The 27,291-nt window shown below is 50.7% G+C and overlaps 5 protein-coding genes across 5 annotated transcripts; 4 read left to right on the top strand and 1 right to left on the bottom strand.

The window, feature by feature from the left end:
• Nucleotides 1-417: 417 nt before the first annotated feature.
• On the top strand, nucleotides 418-1,781 carry N7473_009172 (Zn(II)2Cys6 transcription factor domain-containing protein; the record flags this gene model as incomplete). The annotated part of the gene is made up of 4 exons (XM_057155111.1): nucleotides 418-483; nucleotides 594-1,267; nucleotides 1,326-1,355; nucleotides 1,415-1,781. 4 exons carry the CDS (start codon nucleotides 418-420, stop codon nucleotides 1,779-1,781), a joined length of 1,137 nt encoding a protein of 378 aa, XP_057006241.1.
• An 801-nt stretch (nucleotides 1,782-2,582) lies between these two features.
• On the top strand, nucleotides 2,583-5,487 carry dapB (dipeptidyl aminopeptidase dapB; the record flags this gene model as incomplete). Its single annotated transcript, XM_057155110.1, has 3 exons — nucleotides 2,583-4,959; nucleotides 5,032-5,301; nucleotides 5,360-5,487. The coding sequence occupies 3 exons, from the start codon at nucleotides 2,583-2,585 to the stop codon at nucleotides 5,485-5,487; spliced, it is 2,775 nt and encodes a 924-aa protein (XP_057006240.1).
• Nucleotides 5,488-5,784: 297 nt separating this feature from the next.
• gtb3 (glycosyltransferase family 4 protein) lies at nucleotides 5,785-14,560 on the bottom strand (the record flags this gene model as incomplete). The annotated part of the gene is made up of 3 exons (XM_057155109.1): nucleotides 5,785-14,241; nucleotides 14,314-14,403; nucleotides 14,495-14,560. 3 exons carry the CDS (start codon nucleotides 14,558-14,560, stop codon nucleotides 5,785-5,787), a joined length of 8,613 nt encoding a protein of 2,870 aa, XP_057006239.1.
• A 2,323-nt stretch (nucleotides 14,561-16,883) lies between these two features.
• On the top strand, nucleotides 16,884-19,781 carry agd3 (putative extracellular serine-rich protein; the record flags this gene model as incomplete). The annotated part of the gene is made up of 1 exon (XM_057155108.1): nucleotides 16,884-19,781. One exon carries the CDS (start codon nucleotides 16,884-16,886, stop codon nucleotides 19,779-19,781), a length of 2,898 nt encoding a protein of 965 aa, XP_057006238.1.
• Nucleotides 19,782-23,484: 3,703 nt separating this feature from the next.
• On the top strand, nucleotides 23,485-24,450 carry N7473_009168 (endo alpha-1,4 polygalactosaminidase; the record flags this gene model as incomplete). The annotated part of the gene is made up of 1 exon (XM_057155107.1): nucleotides 23,485-24,450. One exon carries the CDS (start codon nucleotides 23,485-23,487, stop codon nucleotides 24,448-24,450), a length of 966 nt encoding a protein of 321 aa, XP_057006237.1.
• Nucleotides 24,451-27,291: the final 2,841 nt, after the last annotated feature.

Genomic DNA, 27,291 nt, shown 5'->3' with positions numbered 1-27,291 from the left:
GATGTGTTCGCGACGAGTAATTACTACCAAAAAAAATGGATCCAAGTTCGCATAGACTTTCATGTGGTATGTAGGTTTCACGTAGGTATTGAATTTCTCATTCTCAAATCGAGTCACAGATATCTGGATGTATGGACTCAACCATCTCTTGAGCAAATGGGGTTTTTGTAGACACCTCCTCAAGGCATTCACCTCAACTTGAGTAGATAAACTTATACCTGATAGTCCTTTGCTTAAGATGACTCGTAGTTGTCTCAGAATGAAACCTCTTGATCTCATCATCGCTGCCTGGCTGAGTCAGCTTCAGGGGTGTTGTCCCTAACCAAAAAGCTGATTTGAACCTCGAGGCTGCGTTGATAGCTCACACATTCCCCACCTCTGCATGATGGGGGCATCTCATCAGATCGTCTTTCCACAATGCCCCGCCGCTGTCACACTAAATCCCGAAAAGGCTGCGTTCAATGCAAAGAAAGACATGTCAAGGTCAGCATACTAACGGCCCGCCACAGTTGGGCTCAGGCCTCGGCAACAAAGCCGAACCAATCTACTCCGTACTGTAGAAGTATATCCACGATAGCTAACAAATCCGACAGTGTGATGAACAACGGCCAACATGCAGTCTCTGCTTGAAACGGGAGCTGACATGCACCTATGTAACTCCTCCGCCCAGGCGCAAACCTGCTGTAGATCATCTCCCGGAAGACGAAAAAGCAACACCTGCATCTGGCAGCACATCAAGTCCTCCTCCGGTCTCGCGTCTGCCCAGACTCGAAGAAATGCAACTCTTTCACCATGCTTTCACGGTGACTAGTCTCAGTTTTGTCAAGGATGAACTTGACCGCGAGTTTTGGCAGTCGGTGCTTCCTCGTATTGCGACGGGTCATGACTATGTCATGGATGGGTCTTTGGCGGTTGCTGCGCTTCATTTGGCATCTTTAGAGCCGGAGCGTTCAGCGCATTGGCTGGAGACTGCTTTGATTTATCAGAATTCAGCGATAACGGGGTTGAGTCGGCATTTAGCGACTAGCAAGCAGAATTATGAGGCGTTGTTCAGTTGCTCTATATTCAATCTGATTTTTGTGACTGCATATCCGGGCATTTACGGTGATGGGAATCCTGTGGACCCGTTGAGTGAGATTTTGACGATGCGATCGTTTCTGAGCGGTACTGCATTCCTTTTCTTGCAGATATATCACGGCGAAGAGAGGACTTCTATTGATCCTTGGATACGTCGGGATAAGAACAGGCCGCCGGTATCTAAAGATAGGCATGCAAATCCATCTTCATTGCTTTTTCGTGGCCTCAAACTAACGATTAACTTTTAGTGAGGATCCGAAAATGGTTGAGCTACACAAGTAAGAGTCCAGAAACCGTGCTCCTGGGTGTTACAAAGACTAATTATTGATCGGATCAGGACAACCTTGGAGAAACTCCATTCATTACGCATTACTATCGATGAACTTCAAGATCCCCATCAGGAAATCTACCGAAGTACCCATGACTTGCTCCTCAAAGCAATTGAAGGCTGGCCTACCGAAGACAGCATATCGTGGCCGATCGAGATTGGTGATCCATACGTGGATCTGGTAAAGCAAGGCGACTGGATGGCTCGTATCATGCTCTTGTTTCATGGGTTGGGCATGCATCTGATGTCGAGGAAGTGGTTCGCAAGGGGTTCAGGACGACGGCTGGTCCTGGGTATCCTGCAACCGCTTGAGGGGAAAGTTCCACCTGAATGGCTAGACATGACCCAGTGGATCAGAGAAGCCGTGGATATCTGAGAATGGAAATGTACTTTTACAATATAGATTTATGATACAGCACGGCTGTTGCTGTTTTGGAGCGCTCCTTCAATGCCAAAGCCTGCAACCCCATGCTGCCCCCGCCTCTCCCTCGAAGTGTACATTTGCTGTGTCTTGCTTTTCATGAAGTAGGAATCGCAGACGAGCCTCAGCCCCAAAACAGTAAATTTTAAATTTAGAGAACTCGATCTTATTCGCTAGAAATTAAACCACCTGGCAGTTAGCTGAATCATTCCGACCTCGAGGCGTGTGCTTATGTCCATTCAAACAGCAGCTTGGGGTGCCCAGTAAGAAGACCTTTTCCCTGATGGATGTAGGTTGGGCAAAAAGTATGCCTCAAGAATAGCATTAATTCATAGGCACCTACTGTTCCTAGAATAACCAGGGTTCCTTGGCTCGAGGCAACCGCTGGTACATGAAAGAAAAGTGCCACTGCTAGGCCTAAACTGTGTTTGAATAGAGACACATACCCGATTGGGGTCTTAATAGCGGCTTTGTCTGCGCCAAGCTGGTCTTCCACACGCCGAGGCAGGCGATGAGAAGAAGGGTCGTCCAGCAATTCCCACAGGACTACGATTATATTTCACTTCATGTCGATCATTCCATCCCAATTGATTGGATTTGTCTCGTATAGTCTTGCTGTTAATCTGTTGACAGCATTGGTCTAGCCAATTGATTAGTATTGGTGACTCGGCTCCACAGTTCCGCCGATAAGATCGTCCCCCGATCGGAAGGTACCTCAACCAGCTTGCCTGCGATCTCCCCGAAACACACACGATCATGGGGAAGCTCGACAATGAAGGTGTCCCCGAGGCTGTACCGCTAACTCGACAGCGGTCGGCCTCCGCGGCATCAAATGCCTCCTCCGATTCGGGTCTCTCGGTCGCCTCCGCGGCCTTCCTCGATGCTTACAAGCACGAGTTCGCGGCCGGGGAAGATGGAGATGGAGACGGGGAGGGACAACGATACCGGGACTTGGAAGATGGGAAAGAATCTGGGGTAGACGAGCCTTTCCTCCCGTCTAAGAAGACCAAGTCTTCATCGGGCCGTCGATGGTGCCTGTTCGGTGTCCTTGTCTGCGTGGTCATGGCCAGCGGCTGGATCGTTGCATTCGTCTTCTTCCTCGTACAGGGGCGGTCCAATGCAGCGGCGATTTCCTCCCCCTCCGCGGTTGAAGTGCATGAGCCGGACTCTGCAACCGGTGGTACCAGCTATGGGAAGCCGGTGACACTCGAACAGGTCCTGACGGGGTATTGGTCACCGCAGTCTCATGCGATCGCATGGACCGCAGGCTCGAATGGCGAAGATGGGCTTTTGATCGAGCAGGGCGAGCACGGGGGCGGATACCTGCGCATTGAAGATATTCGCAACCGCAAGGCTGGAGGAGCCAAGGTCTCTGATGCTAAAGTCCTAATGAAAGAGTCACATTTCTGGGTGGGCACCACCTTCGTCATGGCGTCCAAGATTTGGGTGAGTCCCAACCACGAGAAGGTTCTGGTTCTGTCTGATTATGCGTCGAATTGGCGGCACTCGTATTATGGAAATTACTGGATCTTTGATGTCGCAACTCAAACAGCTGAGGCCTTGGACCCCGACAATCACACCGGTCGCATCCAGTTGGCCTGGTGGTCGCCCGAGTCTGATGCAGTTGTATTTGTCTGGGAGAACAATGTGTATCTGCGCGACCTGTCCTCGTCCAAGGCGATTCCCGTCACGACGGATGGTGGTAAGGAGGTGTTCAACGGTGTTCCGGATTGGGTGTATGAAGAGGAGGTTCTGTCTGGCAATGGAGCCACCTGGTGGTCGTTGGATGGCAAGTTCCTTGCGATGTTGCGCACCAACGAAACCGACGTCCCCGAGTATCCCGTTCAGTATTTCCTCCACCGTCCATCAGGTACTCAACCTGAAGCCGGCCTGGAGAATTATCCCGAGGTGCGCCAGATCAAATATCCCAAGGCCGGCACTCCTAATCCCATCGTCAACCTTCGGTTCTATGACGTGGAGAAGCACGAGCTCTTCTCCATCGAGATGCCGGAAGACTTTGAGGATGACGATCGAATCATCATCGAAGTCGTCTGGGCACCTGAGCAGAAGGTTCTGATCCGCGAGACGAACCGTGAAAGTGACGTTGTTAAGATATTCTTGGTTGATGCCAAAGCTCGAACTGCAAAGCTCGTTCGCTCGACTGACATTGCTGCTTTGGACGGTGGCTGGGTTGAGCCCTCTCAGTCGACATGGATTATTCCAGCCGATCCCAGCAGTGGCCGACCAGAGGCCGGCTACATTGATACCGTGATTCATGAGGGTTACGATCATCTTGCGTATTTCTCCCCACTGGACAGCTCCGAGCCAGTGATGCTCACCTCGGGCAAGTGGGAAGTAGTCCAGGCGCCAACCTCAGTTGACTTGAAGAATAACTTGGTCTATTTCGTTGCGACCAAGGAGGGACCAACACAGCGACACGTATATCAGGTCAAACTTGATGGCTCTGATCTTCGCGCTTTGACCGATACGTCGAAGCCTGGCTACTACGGCGTCTCCTTCTCCGACGGTGCTGGATATGCGCTCCTGAGCTACAAGGGACCCGCAGTTCCCTGGCAAGCCGTGGTCAGTACCCAAGACAGCGTTATGAAGAAGGAGATTGTCATCGAGGAGAATAAACAGCTTGCCGAGAAGGTCGAAGACTTCGCGCTTCCAGCAGAGGTATACAGCACGGTGACTATCGATGGGTACGAACTCCAAGTGGTCGAACGGCGACCACCACACTTCAACCCGAAGAAGAAGTATCCGGTGCTCTTCCATCTGTACGGCGGACCTGGCTCCCAAACAGTCGACCGAAAGTTCCTGGTCGACTTCCAATCCTACGTGGCCTCTAGCTTGGGGTATATTGTGGTCACGGTGGACGGTCGCGGAACAGGCTTCATCGGTCGCGAGGCTCGGTGCATCGTTCGCGACAACCTGGGATACTATGAGGCGCGGGATCAAATCGAAACCGGCAAGATCTGGGCCCAGAAACCTTATGTAGATGAATCTCGACTGGCCATCTGGGGTTGGAGTTTCGGTGGTTTCATGACCCTGAAGGTCCTCGAGCAGGATGCAGGCGAGACCTTCCAGTATGGTATGGCCGTAGCCCCTGTGACGGATTGGAGATTCTACGGTATGTCGCTTCCATGAAGGCCTTGCTCAAAGACTACCAATAGTAGATTGACTGACGACTCACTTTCGATAGACTCCATCTACACCGAGCGTTATATGCACCGCCCCCAGAACAACCCCGAGGGCTATGACAATTCAACAATCAGCGACGTCGCAGCAATGGGCGAGAATACCCGATTCCTGATCATGCATGGTGTGGCAGATGACAACGTCCACTACCAGAATACGCTCACTCTGCTCGACAAGCTGAACTTGCAAAACATCGACAACTGGGACATGGTGATGTACCCAGATTCGGATCACAGTATCTTTTTCCACAATGCACACCGCGTCGTCTATGAGCGTAAGTCTAAACCTAATGCATTGGATGCTATTGATCTTGAGCTGACATTTCACACCAGGCTTGTCGAGCTGGCTCATCAATGCGTTCAATGGCGAGTGGCACCGCATTGCGCATCCAAAGCCTGTGGAGTCATCCTGGAAGCGGGCCAAGCGATTTGTCACTAGAAGACTATCCTTCACACTGTGATTCTTTTTTACCCACCCATCCCCCTTTTGCTAGGAGGCGTTATTTCGGGTCTGCATATCTTTTATACGATCAAATATTTTTACGCATTCACATGGATTCCAAATTCAAACAAGATAAATATGTTCAATCATGACTATAGACGCTAACATGCGATTGATTATGGTATGCTAATGCTGAACAGACTGGTATATGAGCTAGAGCGAAGAGACAAAGGGCTTTTTCGCAACAGAGTGAGAATAATATGAACAGAAGAGATAGGAAAAGAAATGAGAAAAGAAGGATATGTGCATGCAATGCCTAATGGCTGAAAACATGGCCAGACTTCAAAAAGTCCTCCCGCATGATCGTACTAACATCCGAGTTGCGATACTGCATGAGATCCTCACGGTGTAGACCACGAACCTGTTCCCGACCAGCGGTCGAGATGGAGCGTGCGAAGGACTGCGGCCGACGCGGTCCTCCCAGAGACACACGGAAGTTCTGCGGGGGGACAAGGCCAGGGGAGCGGCTGCCAGGAGAGCCTCCGGCGGAGAGCATGGAGAGGCGAGGTGCAAAGACAGGGAGACGGGCGTGGGATTCGGTGTCTGTGGAGAGATTGCTGAGACTGAGGGCGGAAATGCTGGAGACAGCGCGAGTGCGACGGTCTTGCAGGGGGAAGTTGGAAACGGAGCTGTAGACGGTGGACATGTTTGAGGCTGCTGACGATCGCCAGGAGTAGACTGCGCTTGGTGGGATGGTGATGATTTCCTCTTCCACTGCTCCTGAGCGTCCGACGGCTGCGGCGATGTCTGAGGGCTCGACTGGCTCGCCGGCGGCGCGGCTGGCCATCATCTTGGCTGACTTGCCGATCCAGAGCATCTGTTCGTGCTCGCGGAGATAACGGTCACCGCTGAAGGATTTCTGGACGATCTTTCGAGTCATCATGCCTAGTTTGCGTCGTTGTTCGCTCTTTTCGTACATGCGGCGAGTGATGAGTTCAACCTCTTCTGGAGTGGGTACTGAGGTGAGGATAGGCGCGGGACTATTGTCATCGCTGTATTGGCTCCATTCTCCAAGCATGGCGAGCATGGAGATTTGGGCCTTTGCGAGAGCTTGGGCATCGTTGGGTGCGACTACGGCGCTGAAGCGTGAGAAGTCATCTGGGTCACTGAGCACACGAAGCGAAGCACCGACGTCTGTGCAGACAACAGGTGCTCCGGTGAGAGCTGCTTCACCCAAAGCCAGAGGAAGACCTTCGGACAGAGAGGAGTTCAGGAACAGCCAGGTGTTTTCGAGCACCTTCATGGGATCAGCCGTTCCGCGCAATGTGACTCTGCCGCGAAGACCCTTGGAAGCGATGATCTCCTGACATTCAGTGGAGTACGTGGGAGCCTTGTCAATGGCACCGTAAATGTCAAGATGGTAGTCATCGAACTTCCACTGGTTGATAATGATATCGGCGGCCAGAAGTGCAGTCTTGATATCCTTAGCATACCACACGTGAGAAAGCATGGTCACGGTCGGACGCTCAGACTTGATCTCCTTCACAGGAGCAAACTTCTGCATGTCGGTGATACCGTTAACAACCGGGTCAACCTTGCGACGGAACGTGTTACGATGCTCAATAGTTCCCTGGCAAGTACCGATCTCAACTTCCCAGCCTGGGTTAAAGAAGTCCGCACAAGGAAGAATGATATCCGCATGGTGGAGAGTCAGAACGGAGGTGATGCGCATCAGACCCAGAAGGGCATTCCGGACAAAGGGTGAGAGCTTGCAGAGAGCAGACGAAAGACAAAGATTAGTCTCTCGCCAACTGATGGCATGATCCCAGATTTGTAAGGTGCAGTTGCGCTTGATCTTACACACGACACCGTAAGAGGCACTGACGCTGTGGTGGGATGCCTGGAAGACGTTCGGAATCTTGTCTGGGACAGGGATGGAGAAGATGAAGAGGTAACGGTACCATAGCTCCAAAGCAACATCAAGAGTCGACAAGGTGGGGAGCTCAGTGTCAAACCATTCAGATGATGGGATGGTATTGGGCATTTCTTGAGTGAGCCAGAGATCCCGCCAGCTCTGCTTGACCATTTCACTGTTCCAGACTTGCGACCAGTGACGAGATTCCTGGAAGTATGTGTTGAGATTCACGAGAGCTCGAGTTGCCTGGTGAATATCCGCCTTTGAGAGATCGACTGCTCGTGCGCCCTTAACCAAAGCCGTGAGAATAGGAATGAAGTTCATCTTGATGTCGAACTCGCTGGCGGAAGTGACATTGTCCACCTCCGAATCAAGCTTGTTACTGAACAGACCGTGGGTGGGTGTCAAGAAGTCCATACCCCAGAGGGGAATCACCTTCAGCGACTGGATGTTCCTCTCCGTCTGGTGCTTGGGAATGCCAAAGTCATTCGCAGACTCGCAAATCATATGCCACTTGATGGTACGCAGGGAGTTGATCATGTCTCGTCGACAGGCAGAGACACCACCACCTTCATTGGGCCAGGTACCGTTGTCTGCCGCCATGACGTGAAGAGTCTTGTCGGTATCAGAACTGACTTCCTTGGATCGAGTGGTGACGACTGCATCACCACCGGGACCAAAGTTGAAGAAATCACTAATCTTGACTGCGAGAGGTGTCCAGCTGGAGATATTGTTGTCCAAGTCTGCACTCGCCATGACTGCATCGGCACGAAGCTCCATATACTTCCTTGCGGCTCTGAGATTTCCCCAATCGCGACTGCGCCAGTAAGGAGCAAGCACCTCATCTTTGCGGAGAATACGGTCATCCATCCAGCGAACAATGATTCCATCAAGGTCAACACGGTCCTTCCATGCCTTCCACATCAGAGAGCGAGATCGAGATGTCGACACGATGAAGCGCTTCTTGTTCAGCCCAAGAAGGCGGGTGAAGACATTCGAACGGAGGCTGTCAACGTAGAAGAAGGGATTGTCATGCGCGAAGCTGGTATAGTTCGGCTTAGCCAGAACCCCCAGGTAATCGTGCTCGATCATAGGCGGCGTTTGGACTTTCATTCCGTTGATGGTGGTGAAGATGGTCGGATGGAACTTGTGATCATAGAGCCAGCGACTCTCGTACACATCACCATTGGCCTGTTGAACGAAGGTGGCCTCGGTAACCTTGGTATGAGGAATCCAACGATGCTCCTTGTCGCGGTGACGGCGCGGAGGTGCACACCATGAGACATTGCAAGTGATGTGGGACAACGAGAACTCGGCTCGAAGCAGTTCATCTCCAAAGCGTGGGTTCTTGCGATAATGGTACTGGAACCGAATAAGATTGCCATCCTTCATGTATGAACCCTTGTCAACAAGGCCCTTGGAGTTGTACTGGATGCTTTGCAGGTGGTTTTCGCCTTGGACACATCGTCGACCAAGGGGCATGCGCGCATTGGATGACTTGCTGAGCTTGAGACCCTTCTTGACCGGTGCTTGATAGTCGTAGTGGTATTCATTGAGCAGTTTTCCGTCTTTGAACTCTTGCTTGATGAGAAGCAGCATTTCGCTGGAATAGCTGCTGACATACTTGAGCGTTCTTGCTTCCTTGTCTTTGGGCTCGGTCTTGTGCTCGCCAGCGTATTGGTAGACTTTGAAGCCTCCATCAGTTTCCTGGTGCCTAAATGCCGTGAAGGTCCCGTCAAGTCCTTGGATGATGACTCTGCTCTTCTTGATGTGAATGGTCATTCCCTTGGTTTCTTCCCAAAGTAGCTTGACGTTCTTGCGACCATGGAACAGGAAGAAAGATAGCCCAAAGTCTTGCATAATCTTAGCATAGACCCAGATCATGTTGAGCAAGAAGACAGTTGGAACGCGGACGACTGTCGGTAGTCTCTTGGAGACGTGATCGAATTCTCTTTGGAATTCGGGATCGGCGACCATAGCAATGACCACGAACTTGACAACAGACCCTGCCTTGTGGTAGATGTAGCTAAAGGGGGATCTCAGCAAAGTCAAAGGCAATGGTAGCTTCCGAGGAACGTAAGAGATGAATTCGGCAGTCTCGGGCTCCTTGGGAATAGCGGCCTCGCCAGTACCATAGTGCGAATAGTCGAGGATACTGATCGCCATAGCCGCTCCAAGATTGCATCTCGCAACGTGAATGTCAAGGTCATTGGTGTCAAACTGGCAAAGACTCTGTTGAAGCCATTGGCGTTGACTCTCCGGTAGGTCACATTGTTGTCCGACACAGCGGCTCAGAAGGACTTTTCGTACCTCCACGGGCAGCTTGTCCCAGTGAATGTCTGCTTCAAATCCAAGGCACAACTGTCGGAGAAGCTCCTTTTTAGCCCACTGCACGACGAGAGAGGTGTTGGCCTCTTCGCGCAGTAGCCGGGCCATGGTGTGAGTAACTCCACCCGAGATAATCGCCTCGGACAGAGCCGCATACTCGTGAGGAATACCCATGACCATCTCGGCGACAGAGTGGACCAGAGTCTCCGCAATGATCTGACAGTTGGCGCTGACGTCAAGTCGCTCATCGTGTAAGCCCCTCACGCTAATCGCCACCTTCAGTTGATTGCCAGTGCTGCAGCTCAAGGCCCGAATACCGGGTCCCATGGAACCGTGTGGGACAAGCTCAAGACAGATGTCTCCGCGTTCCCACAATGCAATAGCCTGTTCAATCATTTCCTTGGAGTTGGGGAAGGCTTCATGGATTCGAAGTTCTTGCCTGCGAGTAAGCATGACAGTCTTGATCTCAATTCCTGGGTGGAGATTCGGATCGACTTTGAAGCGGGAATCGGCCGGAAGAAGAGAGATGTTCTCAAAGTAGCTCTGAAGCTCTTGCTGGGACCAATCAGGGTCTGCCCATGGCGTAGTAAAGGCATGGAAAGTTCTTCCCAATTCAACGGGAGAATCGACTTTGTGAGGCATGCCCATTTTGGCATTGAAGAGAGAAAGAATGGCGACAATCCAAGTAGCAACTCCAAGACCAATGATCTGCGAGTACAGGAAGCTAGGGAAACTGACCTTGAGGGCAATTCCAACGGGCAATCCGACAAGGATACCAGTCAAGAGAGGCTTCAGGGCATGAGGTCCGGTGAAAATCTTGGTATATTGGTACCAGATGAGACCGCTGTAGGCAAGAACGTAGGAGAAGAAGACAACCATGGCTTCCAACGATGACTGGAATGTCCAGATGAGAGCAGTTGAAAGGGCCAGACTCCAGACGTGCCATAGCAAAAACCTGAACAGGACACGCCAGTAGACTTTCCGCCGGAATTGGATGCTCTTCTTCTGCGAGGCACGAATGTCCTTTGCGAACTTGACGGCAGCTGGTGTATCTCCACCAATGGCTTCGTGGAGCTCTTGAGCCTTGGTGTCGATGAGTACAGCACCAATAAGATAATAGGCCAGCGCAAACCCGACAGCCATGCGATTCGCATCAGTCAAAGAGGCTGTCAATCCCAGGAGACGATCGCCACTCAGTAATTGAATCCACTTATCCAGCAGGGCAATAACAAAGTACAGGACACCACAACCAATCTCCTTGCTGGATTGACGCCAGTGGACGAAAGCATTGTGTAGACGAAGGCCTTTTTGCGAGTTACGTAGGACATCGAGAGCAACCTTGGTCTGGATGTTCCATCCAGAGCTGAACGGGATTGGTCGGGGGACGTCTGCATAGCGACAGTACCAATCCAAAAGGAAGTTGGTTGAGTCCCAGTCGCGAGCAAGTTCTTTGACCATCTTATCAGTGGTTGGCTTGGAGAAAATTCCGCGGGACTTCTCGGCCTGAATGTCGCTGAAGAGAGCCTCTCGTGCCAGTTTGAGAGCAGCAGGGTCACTCATGGTGCCAAAGACCTTCTCATTGTTGTTTCCATGAACGGAGATGTACCACTTGCGAATCTCAGTATCATCGGTGCGGCGGATGGATTCATACCAGGTCACCCATTTGGAAGTTGTAGATCGCAGGCTGAGAAGGAGAACGCCAATGAAGAGGTATATGGTAGCCAAGTAAATTGCCGAATCATTTCCAGCAAAAGTAGTGATGACAGGTGCCAGGAAGAGGATCGGAATGCAGAAGATAATCGGCTTACGGCCCGACAGGAATGTGGAGCCGGGGTAGCTGAAGCTTGCAAGGGAAGCGAAGGTCGAAAAGTAGATGGTGAAGCCAATCAGGTAGAGATAGAAGATGATACCCGCTCGAGGGCCTCTGGCGCTGGAGATACCGATAAAACCAATCAAGCCTCCAGCGACTGTGAAGGCAATGCCTGCAATCAACCGAATCAAGACAAACATGTTGGCTGCAGCAAAGGCCATTGAGATAAGGTAGTACGGTCCACCGCAGGCAATCCATGTGCCGATGGCACCGGAAAGCAGCAGGGAAATCATCAAGGCCATTGTCGCACTATCCTGCTCTGAATGCGTCATGTAGGCAGAAAGATACAGTCCTCGTCCGATAAGGGTGAGCAACATGATGTCAATCAGGGCCGGGATGGCAAAAACACTCAAGAACGTAAATCGCTGGTATGATCGCATGACTTTGGATTTATCGTCCGGGTTCACATCGATCTGAGCACCAGCGTAGGCTGTTGCCAGCTGCGGAGCACCATTGATCCAGTTTGGAGGTTGATGTTTGGAATAGTAGGCTCGGAATCGATCAGATAGAAGTTTTCCAAAGACGCTGGGATTCACACCGAAGTACGCTTCACAACGCGAGCCCAAAGCGAATGACTCTGCAAATGCGGCGGCTTGGTCCGAGTGCAGGTTGAACAATGGGTTCCTGTCGGTGACCTCGGCATAAATTTCGTCAAATGCGTCTCTCCTGGCGGCACAAAAAAGCGCGAGGGCTATCATATCCGCGTAGGCATCGATCTGGCCTTCTTGCACCAATTGGCAAAGTCCTGATGTGATAGCGGCCAGATCGTCTTCGCGGTGCTGCTTCAGTACTCGCGTAAAGACCTGATCGACCTGATGGAATAGATCAAGGGAAGCCGAGAGCGAAGGATACGAACAACCCTGCTCTTCGTACCAAGCAATTCGCGATCGGATGAGCTCCTCAGGGCTTGTGGAGCCTTCGAGATATCCCACCGTGTTGAGTTCCTTCAACTGGGCAAAGGAGGGTGCATCCAAGAGCTGCTCGCGAATGTAGGCACATATATTCTCAGACAGTTCGCTGTGAGAATCGGTAAGAGACAGATGTTGCAGAAGAAGCAGTCGCTCCTCCGGACTGAGAGCATCGATATCTTGAACAAATCGACGGGGAAGGTTGGTGTTTGGAGCCAGATCCTCAGACCAGCTTGCCAAGGCTACTTCCATTTCACAGCTGACGTGGCGAGAAAATCCTTTCGCAGAGAGGAAAGTATGCAGGACGGTTCCAGCCAGACCCTGGGCATTTTTGGAGACAAAAATCTCGAACTTTTCCTCATCCTGTTCATAGACTGCCCAGAAGCGGGAATCAGATGTCTTTCTGAGGCCAGAGTCCAGTGCAAGGCTAATCCTCAGTGACCCATCAGATGCTGAATCGGACAATTCTTGAATAGTAGACAACAGGTGCACATCGTCGCATGTCATCCCCAGATTCTCGTGAAAATTGCGGAAGAGAAGACTGATGCTTTGTAGCTTTGTTGCAGGTACGGGATGAAGGAGTTCCAGGCCTTTGAGACGTTGCTGGGATTGAAGAATCTCTGCGAAAGCCATTGGAGTGGGGTCCGATCCTAGAGGGAAGCATCCCATGTTGGTATACTCTTGTCCAGACATAGAAACAGACAATGGGCTGCCTTGCGACTTGACCTGCGATACCCATTCTGGAGGGTCTCTGAGTCGGAGGACAGGGCTGAGTGGCGAATTTGTCTCGCTCTCCTCCGAGTCAAGCAAACCATCGACGGCAGGGAAAAGTGGTCGAAGCGTATCCCACCCGGTTTGAACACCAGAAGATGTCGAAATTTCACGGTTGGAGCGCCATGTCTCATGCGTTTTCATGATCTCGGCTTCCTTGAGCCAGCCAAAAGCCGGAAGAGGCTCGAGAGTCGGAATATTTAGGTCAGAATCTCTGAGAGAGGCCTCGGGGCCAATCCAAGAAATAGCGCTGTAGAAGCTGCACCACTGAATAGACCGGCGGACGATGGCGTTCGACAGAGCAACATCGTCGTTGACTGTCTCCCAGGCCAGAACTACAAAGTCTCTCATGCATGCCTCGGAGACAAATGCTTTGATGGTCGATTGCAGTTTTTCCATTTGGAAATAGTCGCGCTTTTCACCATCTGGCATGATACTGGCATTGCGAATAACCAGTCCAGCGATAGCTCCATTTTGTAAGGCTTTTCTGTTTTTCAAGAAAGTTGGTGGTTGCGTTTCCAAGTAAACAGCCAGACCGAGGGCACTGATTGTCTCAAAGAGTTTTGCCTGGACCGATGGGGTGAAAATTTCCTCCCAGTTGGCGAACAAGATACCGGAGAAGGCGCTATCATTGAAGTTGTTGGCAAGGATGCCTTCAATCTTCTCGATTGCGCTCACGACTGATTCCTTTGAAGAATGGACCTGCGCAAGATCCAGCCTGCCCAGTACTTGATTGCAATTGCACTTTAAAATGCCTTCCGCAACACCATCCTGGAATGGGTCGACAATCAAAAGATCCCACTGGGACAGCAGTCTTTCTTGAGAGGCAGTCGGCGGCTGGTTGAAGCTTCCCAGGTATACTCCAAATGACAAGGGCTTTTGTGAGGGCGTCGAAGTGTGTACCAAACTCAGTTCTCGGTTCTCCAATTTCTGAAGACGTTTGGCGACATGTGAAGAAACCTTATCCGGGATTGGGCGCGACTATGTCATGAACATGAGTGTAAGCAAGACTAGAACAATAGACTACCTTTCAAACCTTCAAGTCAAACTCACCTTGTAGTATCGAATAGTTCTTGCGACAGCAGACCATAGAAGGTTTCCAACTCCAATGGTAATGCAAGCCAGTAAAATTCCAATCATCAACTGTACTTGATCAGCATTCCGGCCGCTTCTGCGTATGCCTCAAAAGTGCTACAGAATTTCCAACGAAGCAGAGAAGCAATGGGACACTTACAAACTGCCACCAGTGGTTCTTCATCCCCTCCCACTTGACGGGGTGAACGGAGAGAATTTTGGCCATTGTGAGGGATCTCCGAAAAGCCTCAGCCCAACAAGGCAATAGTCAAAGGTATAGATATAACGAACGAATGTGGTCAGGCTAGACAAAACCCATCAGGTGTCAATTGTGACTTCCTAGTGGGCTGTTACAGCATCCTCAAGCTCTCTTGATGCTGAGGGGGGTCTCATAAGCGAATGACAAGAGAGGAGATAGGTGTGTTTGACTAGAAGCAATGGGGATGATATGAGGGGATCGGAACAATAATCAGAGTCGGCAAGGAATTGAGTGTCAAGGTTCGACTATGAGGTGACGGTCAAGACCGACACACGACTCCAGTAACTTGCCCCCCACCGAGGAGACAGCGGAGACAGCAGGGATACTTCGTATCGGCCGCTCGCTTTTTCTTGACGTTTTGAGACTCGTAGAGAAAGAAAAATAGTCCGTGACACACCTGGGACCCTTGGTAAATTGTAAGGCAAGAATCCAGACTTAATGGGCAAAAATAGCAAGCCACCCAAAAGTTCTGTTTGATGCACGCCCAAAAAAAGACTAAGTTATGCACCAGGATGAACGATGAGACACGCAGTGGGGTCATTCGTGGAGCTGCAGCCAACAAGTCCCCAATGCCATGTGTGTGGCAATGGGACCCCGGTCTTCCATGCGATGAGTATCTTGGTAGCACTTTACAAAGACTGGTATCTATGTAGATCAATGGACGTTGGGTTATGTCTCATCATACGGTGAACAAAGATTCGCTCTGTCGCAGAAGTTTTTCAGACTCGTCTGAATTTTCTCAAGACATTGGTCTACCACTTTTCCCGAACATTCTCTACGGAGAAAATCCCTCCCTAAAGCTAAATTGACGCATGGCGAGAGACACGGACCGTGAATATCCCATTCTCCACGATAGCTTCTGCGTTGGCTTGACTGATCCACTCAGCTGGGGGCCGGAGGGTGAAAACTCGGTCCCTACGAGGCATCTCTTCAGTTTGCTTAGAGTAAATATGAATAATCTTTTTTTAGTGAATTGAATTGAATTGATTTAATTTAATTCTTTAATACCTAACGTTAGCGCCGGTGCCAGCAAGTGAAAAGCCGAACTTGCGAGGTTGAGCTACTCTGCCCGATTTGGAAAGGTGCGGTCGATTTTACAATGGTAATTTTTAATACTTGAAAAACACCGAGTATAATTACAGAACAAGCCATACCATACCATAACATATTATATCGTACCAGGCACAGTTTGGTTCCCACTTCCATCATGACTCTCCCACTATTCAGCCCGTACCATACCATGGTACACACCAGGTACAATTTAGATTCCACTTCTATCATGACTTTTACCACGAAATGATAGTCCATACCACAGCATTATACATAACGGGCAAATTCTGGCGCCCACCTCTATCATGACTTTCCCCTGGCCCCTTGGGCTGACTCCAGGCTAAGTTCTGGACCTGTTAGAACCCTGGTCGATGCATCCAAAACCCCGCACTGGCTGGACCCAAGGCCATCTGCTTCTCTTCTTCTCGTGAGCCCCAAAGTGGGCACTAGGCAGGGGCAAAGTGGGTCTTTAAGCCCTTCTGATCTAATAAATCGGGACCTAGCATTAGAAGGACTGTGGATGGCAAGAAGTCCGAGGCAATGTGTGTTGTTCTCGGGGGGGGGGGCGCGGGTTTACCAGATAGACTACGGCTTTGGGATGTCTCAGCCGGAAAACTTCAATTTGTCTATTTTTCTCCATCACTTCATGCTAATCTAGGCGTTCCTCGCTTATTATTGTTTTCTTTTTATTTTTCCCATGGTTGAGATGCACCCAGTTGCGAGAATATCACAAACATCTGCAGGTCCATCCCCACCAAGAATGCCTTGACCTTTTGTAACATAGCCAATAGAATGAGCAGGAAAAATTTGCTATCCTCATCTCGCCATCTCTAGTGTCATAGACCCCTCCAAAATGTAGGTTCCGTTTGACCCGAGCCGACATTCCACTCCCTTAGGAAAGGATCTCGATCTGCCCTATCAATCTCACCGTCAACTTCATCGCACGCCACCTGCAATCCTGATAGAAAGTGCCGAGCACGGCGACATCTGTGTGGAGATTATCCTTCGTAACTGTCCGTGGCCTCAGTCAGACAAGCCGATAGGTCTTGACTAGTCTGACTCGGTCTATCTAATTCTAAAATAACTACATAAGGAGCCTGATGGGTCAACTCTGGAACTCAGATGCAAGTCAAGTTCCTCCTTTCTGCATCCCGCCCCAGTTTATCTGTCAATCGTTATTCGTGCATGGTGCGTTCTTTCCCCTCGTTTACAAACACCTGTACCCCTGGTTATTATCAACATGGTGCAAGCTCCTGTGTGGGCCATCAAAATCGGCTGCTTCTATGGCCTTATAACATGCGACACTCGTCCGGGTGTTTGGCCTGATCATAAGCCTCAAGTTATTTCTTGGGAGCCTCCTCGTCCTTCGCAATCTCATACTACTACTGCTGCTATTCACACCACTACTACCACTGCCCATACTACCACTGCCCATACTACCACTGCCCCTGTTATTACTGCCCCTACCACCACTGCCCATACCACTACCACAAGTATTGTTGGTGGCTCTACTACCACTACTTCTTTGTCTATTACTGTGACCCTTTCTACTTCTTCTCCTTTGTCTTCCGGAACTAGTGGCATTGTTTCATCTGTTGAGACTGTTTCGCCTACCAGTACCTCCTTCCCATCGACGTTTGCCACTTCGACCTCTGCTTCTAGCTCTTCGAGCTCACCCGTCAACTCGCCGAGCTCCACTCCTGGCAGCTCCGCCACTTCTACTAGTGCCCCTGCAGGTGGAAGTTTGTCCTCGACGCCCGCTTCGAGCCCAATTGCTTCTTCGAGCCCTGCTGGTTCTTCCACTGTAGATTCTTCTTCAGCCCCTGGAAGTTCATCTGCTCCGGCAAGCTCGTCTTTAGTTAGCTCGACCCCAGTTAGCTCGACTCCAGTTAGCTCGACTCCAGTTAGCTCGACTCCAGTTAGTTCGTCTGCTCCTGCCAGCTCCTCGACTCCTGTCAGCTCCTCGACTCCTGTCAGCTCGTCAGTACCTGCAAGCTCAACCCCAGTTAGCTCTTCAACCCCTATCCAATCTTCAACTCCCTTGTCTTCGAGTACTCCAGTATCATCGAGTACCCCAGTAATATCGCCAACTATGTCTTCCACGGCGGTCTCCCTCTCGGCGAGTGCCTCCGCCACTGCTATTAGCCACGCCACCGTTGCTGCTAATATCCTGGTCATTGCCAGAGACACTGCGTCCGCTGGCGTTGCTTCTTCCGGTCTGAATGCCTACGGTATTCCTTTCACCACCCTGATTGTTCCTCAAGCGGGTGTTGCTCTCCCCGCCCTGAACACTAGCACCGGAGGAAACTTCGGTGGTATTGTCGTTGCATCCGAAGTCAGCTATGACTATGGTGCGTCTGGCTTCCAGAGTGCCTTGACCACTGATCAGTGGAATCAGCTGTACGCTTACCAACTTTCGTTCGGTGTTCGTATGGTTCAGTATGATGTGTACCCCGGCCCCAACTATGGTACTACAGCTGTTGGTGGATGCTGTAACACCGGCGTTGAACAATTGATCTCCTTCAGCGATATTAGCGACTTCCCCACCTCTGGACTGCGAACTGGAGCTGGTGTGAGCACTGAAGGTCTGTGGCATTACCCGGCTACTATCAGCAACACCACATCCACCAAGCAGATTGCTTCTTTTGCTGCCAACTCCGTATTCTCAACCGATAACACCGCTGCTGTCATCAACAACTTCGATGGACGTGAGCAGATGGCCTTCTTCATCGGCTTTGACACCACCTGGAGTGCCACTTCTAACTACCTCCAACACGCCTGGATTACTTGGATCACCCGTGGTCTCTACGCTGGATATCGTCGTGTGAACCTGAACACGCAGATCGATGATATGTTCCTTGAGTCTGATATCTACTATCCCAGCGGCACTACTTTCCGTATTCGCAATGAGGACATGGATAACATCCGTGACTGGGTCAAGACCATCAATGCCAAGATGAACGCCGGCAGCTCCTACTTCCCTGAAGTCGGCCACAACGGAAACGGCAACATTGAGAATTCTTCAAACACCGATGCTGGCTACATTGCCTGCAACAACGGTGCCATTGAGTACGACTCTCCCCCTGACACCGCTCTTGAGTTTGAGAAGCCCCTGGGTACTGGTACCAACCTGTGGCCCACCAAGCCCACCAACTACACCTGGACGACCGCCTGCACTCAGCGCGACCCTCTTTTGCTCTGGTGGACTACTCCTGCCAACCTCAATAGCTTCGGTCATATCTCTCACACTTTCACCCATGAGGAGCAGAACAATGCTACCTACTCTGATATTTACAAGGAGATCAGCTTCAACCAGGCCTGGCTGAAGCAGAACGGTCTTGATCAGGCCACCCACTACACTGCCAACGGTATCATCCCCCCTGCCATCACTGGTCTTCATAACGGTGATGCCCTCCGGGCCTGGTGGGACAACGGTATCAAGAACTGCGTCGGTGACAATACCCGTCCCGCTCTTCTCAACACTAAGAATGCCATGTGGCCCTACTTCACTGTCGTCTCCACTGATGGCTTCGCTGGTATGCAGGTGAACCCTCGCTGGGCTACCCGTATTTACTACAACTGTGACACCCCCACTTGCACTCTGAACGAGTGGATTGCCACCTCTGCCGGCAGTGGTACCTTCGACGACCTGCTTGCTACTGAGAAGGCCGATACCATGCGTCATCTGTTCGGTCTTTACCACGATGGTTACATGTTCCACCAGGCCAACCTGCGCAACGCTGATGTTGCTGCTATCACCATCAATGGTGTCTCTGCCAAGTACTCCATCTTCCAGGCTTGGGTTGAGACTCAGGTCCAGGAGTTTGTCCGCCTGGTTACCTGGCCTCTGGTTACTCTCAAGCACGCCGACATGTCTGCTCAGTTCCTGGCTCGCTACAACCGTGATGCCTGTGGCTACTCCTTGAGCTACACCACCAACAGCGGAAAGATCACTGCTGTCACTGTCTCCGCCAATGGAAACACCTGCAGTGAGACCATTCCCGTCACCTTCCCCTCTCTTCCCTCCAACACCCAGGGCTTCACCGTTGAGAAGGTTGGCAGCGACCCCGCCACTGTCTGGGTCAAGCTCTCCGGTTCTCCCGTCACCTTCACCCTCTCTACTCCTATCACTCTGTAAGAAAAGAGTTGAGGTTTACATCGGGTTTCCATCGAAAAAATGTTCCCCGTTGATTTCTATCTGTTTTGAGCTTCTGTTACACTTTGTGAATGACTGTGCTCTAGACTTGTCTATAATGGTTCCAATTTGTGATGGAGAGTAATCTAATTCAAGCCTGCTTTTTGCTCATAAAATTTATTTTTCAATATGAAAAAAGTAAATCTATGAAAAAGTAAATACCCTTGCAGCTTACGTCTCCCTTCAGAATCACACGCGAATACGAGGTGCCGTGCATAGACTTCCAAAGCTTGGTGCAAACTCAGACCCCACGGGGTTTGCTGACGGGCATGGAGGTGGTAGAAGTGGCGGTCTGCCCGGTCAGCAGTTGTCAGCAGGTACAAAATCTGACGCTGCAGGTCCAAAGTATGTTATGTTGTACACTATACGAAGTCTATCGTTTTCAGTCATGTCTACACTGTTAAGCTCAAAGTCAATTCCGACCCAATTTTTCTTCAACTTTGGTAAGTTAGCAAGCGAAATTTAACTATATATATCTTTAATTGAGTTTGGTAGACAGTTCTAGATTGGCACGGGATCAACAACAAGGTTAGTACTGAGTCTTTCACCAAGTCGGGTCGGGTCGAAGAGCTCACGTTGAGCCTCCGTTTACTCCGATCGGTGAAGCTAACATCCGTAAGGCAGAACTAGCTTCTTCTGAGTTGTCATGAATCATGATGTGCTAGTATAGCATCTAGTTGGGCCGTTTGCCCGTCATCCACTAACGGCGACGCCGAAGACTTCCCCTCTTCTCGTCAGATTTGTGGCCACGCGCAACATCTGGACTCATTCGGAGAATCTGGGCCTAAAGAGGTAGCTTTTTCGTGCTTGTACAACGAATCAGCCTTGGCTGTGGGCGAACGGGTTGGCTTCGGGCTGGATGAGACATCACTAATACGAATGTCATCGACGCACCACAGCCTCACGCGGCTCAAACTAGGAGAATGGAGACGACATGCCACCGTCTTGGATCGGGCTAGGAGAATTATTCTGGAGAATGATAACATCCCGTGAGGATTTAATTGGTGATCGGATATATTCGCAGCACTAGAGTATGCCTAGGGCTGGGCTTTCGAAGTCTCCGAGGGTGAGCACTATGCCGCTGCAGGCGTGGAGGCGGGGGGAGGACTCACCAGGGGGCCAGGGGCCCTTGGCCCAAAGCACTACGAGAGGGAAGTTTGGCGAGATGCTTACAACACTTGCATGGCCTAGGTGACCACCGCATGGCGACATAGAGTTGGAAATAGATTTCATCCGCGTGAAATGGAAGGGGAATGGCGTGAGTGAATTGTCCGTAGGAGGCGGCTATAGTCTCTCTTGGCACGGTATGACGGTCCCAGCTCCGGGACTTTTTACATGCCGCTTCTCCGTATTGAGAGAGCGAGATTGTTCTAGCTGGCGTCTCAAGCAGCGGGTGTGGCGCACGGGGGGGGATTGTCGCTGGGAGAATCAGGCGATTGGGTTATCTACAGTACGGATCAAACTTACGCACAGATTCCAATTGGCTACTTTTTCTCTTTAGCTTGCGTTCTGGTTCTTACTACCCACTTCAAAGCTAACTATCCCCTTCTTGTATTTAGGTCGTTTGAAGGCTAAAAATGGGCAGGGGGAGACGTGGATGTGGAGAGGCATAAATTGCAGGAGGCAAATGCAAGCGAGCCAGCAAAAGTCAAGACCCCAGCCTTATGCCTGACATACTTAGAGTCATAGGGTCATAGACTAGGAGTCAAAAAATCTAATGTACTGTAGTTACTTTTTCCACTTTCAAGGCAGGTTGCGGCACTACTGTACGAAGTATGGAGAAAGGTTTGTGTACTTCACACTTCAGATGATTGGAATCCCTGTCCGGGGCTCTGGCCCGGCAAGTCAGGACTGAAGGCAATCTGTTGCCATGCCCTAGTGTCCTAGGTACAGTAGTTTCTAAGCAAACTTGTCAATGCGACTGATCACCAAGGCTTCCCAGGAATTAGCGTGATATGCGCTGTTAGAGACGGGTTGGTTGGTGGGGTCTCAGGGCGGTATTACCGTCAGTAGGAGTATATTTGAAACCGTCCGGTACGAGTTGTAATATTACATCTATTGAGTGGGTCGTATTTTGCAAAAATGGCGAGCTGCTTCGGCGATGGCTTCATCAGACTACTCAAGCCTGCCTCCCCCACTAGTCACTTATCGGCCGATCGGGAACTAAAATGACTAAATCAACTAAATAATGGACTAATGAATCAATCCATGGTGATGGTCCCACCGGGATCGAAAACCCGCCTTGGGAGCTTCCAGCGCTTGCCAGCGCATGCATCGCTAAGGACGCGAGTCATTGGTAAGGTTCTAGATTTCCCGGCAAGAAGCGGCCGATGTTAATCATTCTGATTCTTCAGCAAGTTTGCGGGTTGTCGATCGACCCCTCCAGGGATCAGGGACGGCCCAATGCTGTCCTGTCGATTCAAGGGTGGGCGCTTCGGGGTGTACCGTTTGTTCCTGAAAGGGCTGGCTGAGAAGTGACTGCTCACAGTGTTCGTTCTGTGTGTAACCTACCCTTGGCCTGCAGCCTCGCGCCTCGATTTCAACCTCGTCGGCTGTGAAGACCTGTTAATGCTAAGTAGATGGGTCTCGCCCGGCATCGGCGGCATTGGGCCCTAAGTGGCTTGGCAGACAGGGGTACAGTTAGATGGTTGGGTGTGTCTGTTCTTATTTTAGCGCTATGGGCAGATTTTGCACCCATGGTCGGTTTTTGCTTTTTTGTGCTTTTTTCTCATACGATTATTGCACAGGTACGGAGTAGTGGTACCTAAATTTTGGATCTTTCAGACACTCCTACAGTAGTGACCCGTTCTCGCGTAGGAGACCTGTTGCTTTGCCCTCCTCGATGATACTCTACTTACAACATAGGATCTGCAAATAGTTACAGGGTGTTTGATAGAGAAATTAGGCGCTTCGTATACCTAATTTTCGTGTTTGTTGCCTAGTTCACTACCCAATTAATGGCTCGCTACGATCGGTTGACAAACCTCGGTAGATCAGCACTGGTTCCACCACCTTATTTCCTGCCCTACCCGGTCCGTGAATGGCCGAAATTTTGTCTTTCTCTCCCCCCCCAGGAAGCACCGATCATTGCTGGCTGTGTGAACACGGTCGCATCCTCTGACTGGCTCTGACTGAAACTTTTCGAAAGAGCTGCAGATGTGGCTCAGTTAGCTTGGCGCTGATCACTAGGCTCCCGAGTTTCCCTTTCACTTTTTCCCTTTCTTTGTAGTCGCTCACCATTTTGGTTCAACAGTTCAGGAGTCCTTGGATGTACCTGAAGCAGCATCGCAGGCAGCTAAGGTATCAGATCAGCCTCCACATGGTAACAGCCGGGGTCCTGCGATTGCTATTATCGTAGTAGTTGGGAAAGATCGCCACACCCTCAGCCGCAGAACCCTGTGGTCTGGGCCCATTTCCCTTAGGACCCTTTTATTTTATTCTGAGCTGAAAGATGCCTATTGCCTACAAACTCACTTGATTTGTTTGATATATATTATCTTTCTCCAGTGATCTACCTCTTGTCTTAAAGCTTGGCCCCCCTTTGATTATGCCAGCTTGCTGCTGAAACTGGCACCGGAATTTCTTGAACCTCCGAGAAATCATCCTCCCGATTCCAACTTGACCCGTCCTTGCGATCCCATCAAACATGGATAAGATGACAACAAAGACTGGCTGGGCAGCCTGGACTGCCAAAAAGAAGATTTTTGTCGCTTCTCTCGTTGCCCTCATCATCGTCGCACTCGGTGTTGGACTCGGCGTTGGCCTGGGCGTGGGCTTGAACAATGGAGGCAGCGGCGAAGGCGAAGGTGAAGGCAGTGGAAGTGGCGGCACTGGTACCGGTGGAAATGGAACCACCAGCGGCAATGGGACGGTGAAATGGCAGCCAGCAGTGGGTGTCAAGTGGCAGATTGAGCTCCTGTATGCTCTCAATGACACCTCCGTGGACGCCGACGTCTACGACATTGACCTTTTCGACAACGACAAGACCATGATCTCGAAGCTTCAGGGTCTTGGTCGCAAGGTCATCTGCTACTTCTCTGCTGGAACCTATGAGAAGTGGCGCTCTGATGCCAGTGATTTCGCGTCAGCGGACCTGGGCAACAATCTCGATGATTGGCCTGGTGAGAAGTGGCTCGACACAAACTCCAACAATGTGCGCAAGATCATGCAAACCCGCCTCGATCTGGCAGTGACCAAGGGTTGCGATGGCGTTGACCCCGACAACATTGACGCCTACGACAACTCCAACGGGCTCAAGTTGACCAAAGATGACGCGATTAACTACGTGAATTGGCTCGCCGGTCAAGCTCACAGCCGCAACCTGTCCGTGGGTCTCAAGAATGGCGGCGCCATCATCGACTCCGTCCTCAGTAACATGCAGTGGTCTGTCAATGAGCAATGCGCTCAGTATACCGAGTGCGATACCTATGCGGCATTCACCGAGGCCGGCAAGCCTGTTTTCCACATCGAATACCCCAAGGGCGATACCACCAACAACAATCAAGCCGTCACGACCTCTCAAAAGTCCTCGGCTTGCAATGCCGCCAGCGCTGGCAACTTCTCCACCGTTATCAAGAACATGGACCTGGACAATTGGGTGGAATACTGCTAACCATGACGTCCATGACTCGCGGTTTTACCGTTATCAAGAACATGGACCTGGACAATTGGGTGGAATACTGCTAACCATGACGTCCATGACTCGCGGTTTTGGTTTTTTACCTGTATCTGTTTTTTCGAACCTTGATCACATCACCTGCATTGCATATACCAATATAATACTTCCTGCTCGGGTAATTTCCACCAAAAAGTTTCGGCTCTCAAGCGCTTCTACCAAAAGTAACCCACAGTCACGATGACTTCATTTTCCTCATAGTTTGTGAATCCAAATACCCGTATGTCAAGGCCCATCACGATGGATACCGCCCATCTTCAGCTCCCCAATTCTGCCTCAATTGCCTTTGCGCCTCTCAATAGCGCCATGAACTGCTAAACCCCCACGCTTCGCGTTCTACGTCGCTTAACTGTTAAACGAAGGGGAGATTATCGAGCGCTAGCCACGTCGACCCGCCATCACAGCCCCAAGTCACGATTTAGGATTTAGCGTCTCGCTCTTGTCAGTAGTCACCATGTGTGGCTGATGGGGTCCAATAAACGAACTTTTCCCGTTGGCGTGCCTAGCTTCTCCATGGTGACGGGATTGGGGGCTAGTAAATTCTCAGTCGGAAGGACGGTGGTGGAATTGCCGCCCAACAAAGACAAAAGACGACTTCCGAGTAACTCCGGTAGCCAAGGCCAGCAATACGGACAAGTCCTTTGACCAAGGTCTTGTCATGGCCTTCGCTTCCTTGAATTCGGGATTCGGTTGTTAGTTAGTCTCTATAGCGTCTTGGAAGTCTGGTAGAGTAGTGAAGGTAGGTGCTCTCGGCTGCCATCCGAATATTCTCGCCGATCAATACGGCAATTCATCCGGTGCTGTTTGTTGGTCTTGGCAGTCTTGGCTCTGACGACGACTGGCATAAGTGCAATGGATGTGATTGGTTATGTTTTGCGGAGATGCTCTCTGGAAGCATTAGAAAAGTGGCCAGTGCCAATGACAAATGGGTGCTGCATTGACCATGCTAGCACGTAATATACACAGTATGGTTGCTTTCTCGAGTTGGAACGAAAGGAGGGGAAAATTACAGCGGTACAATACATAATACATACGCCCGAAAATTTCACGATTTGCAAAAACTCGCTTACTACCAAAAATACATTAACTCCGAGAGGCGTCTTTTTGGAACAGCCACTTACTCTCTCACTTTCTTCTACGCTGCATCTGAAGAAACACGAGCGCTCACCGACCAATGGTATCGGATATATCAGAAATTCTATTTCTCGATGATCGGGATATTAACTTTGATCTCTCGCCCTTGCATGTCGATTTTGTGACACCAAATTGTCTCAACGAGAAGCAACCATCAAAGCTTCACGAGCTGCAGGGGCCAAACTGCCCCAGCCACTCAAGTATAGGCGTCAGTGGCGAAGCACTAGGTACCAAGTACCAAGCTATCACGGGCCATCTCCACCCAGCGTTATAGTCAGATTTTTCACCCGAGCTAAAAGTCCGAACTAAACTGGAAATCCTTGAGAGGATTTAGGAATATGTGATGGGGTCTCTCACCTCGACCCGTACGATCGTTTGGCCCGCAATAGTGGCAACACGGAGGTCGTTGCAAGATTGGGTTCGGTTAGAGCGATTAAAGGCTCGAAAATCTCTGGGTGCTTCAGATGTGATCCATCAATATGATTCCACTTTTCAAGCGTAAAGCTGCAAAAAGCAATGCTCCGGGAGTCCGATGGGGGCTGAGTGGGGTCTGAAGAAAAAAATCAGTCACTTCAACCAACGAAGGCGAGCGCTAAGATCGGACCCTCCTGTTGCTCCCGAGTGGCTCCCGAGCGGATCTCCCCGGTTCCTGACGACGAACCATGGCTATTGGTGTTTATTGGTCCATGGTGGAAGGTTGGGGTTCTCCGTCGGTGAGTCTACTTCATACAGACTCCACTTTTGCTGTGGCCGCCGCTTCAGAAAGGCCGATTCCTACCTAATGAGTTGTGGTGATACTTCGTGGAACAACGGGGTGAAAGACCACGGATGAAAGAGTCAAATGATTGGCTAGTTCGATTTACCCACTCTTCTGCTTTGCCAAGGTGTTCCAGATGAATTGGCACAGTGGCCAAGATCGATCTCGATCGCCCGGGTTGTATGTATAGTAATTCCCAGGATATGTCGCCATTCGCGAGGTTTCAAATCTGAGAACTTCTGGCGCAATCTTGTTGGTTTTCCAGTTGGTGATAATTATAGTTGGAACCGTGACTGCCATCCACGTTTTAGTGTAACATGGACACATTTTCTACCAGGTTGTCGCTGAAAGGGGGCCGCAGATACCCCTTGGACGAAAGCATGGCGAGTCGCGAGTCCCTGACTTCCACGCCTCCCGATTTCCTGCACATGCACCATGCACTTTTTGCTTTGTGCTTTGTGCTCTTGTAGACCAGTTCGCGCTATGCGGGCCACATACCTCCGCTTGCGCCAGCATCTCTATCCAGTGTATCCACCCCTGTAGCCGCTCCGGATGCGACGGAGTTCGTGATGTGCTCGTACTTAGAAGAGTTCAACAACGATCGATCGACCACTTGATAGCTTGAAAAGGTTAACCGGGATTCGGCATTCCGGTTGGCGCCGTGTAGCTCGATCAGCCAAGAGATAGATCGAAAATCATCAAGGATTTTCAACAGGGTTACCATTCCTGTCCGAGGTACCTGGTGTCTGCCACGAGGGCGTGGCTTCCGCTATAGTGGATCGCATTGCCAGGGGTCGGGGATGGACTGGGTCACAAATTCAAAATGTTCCCAATTGAATGGATTATTGTGAACTCAGAATCGAGTGCGGCTGGGAGGGGTTTCATCT

This window comes from Penicillium subrubescens (assembly GCF_028828155.1).
Source record: "Penicillium subrubescens strain IBT 31985 chromosome Unknown utg000006l_segment0_segment0, whole genome shotgun sequence".
Classification (NCBI taxonomy): Eukaryota; Fungi; Ascomycota; class Eurotiomycetes; order Eurotiales; family Aspergillaceae; genus Penicillium; species Penicillium subrubescens.
Note: the sequence above shows the minus strand (reverse complement) of the source record. Positions and strands in the feature narration are given on the sequence as shown.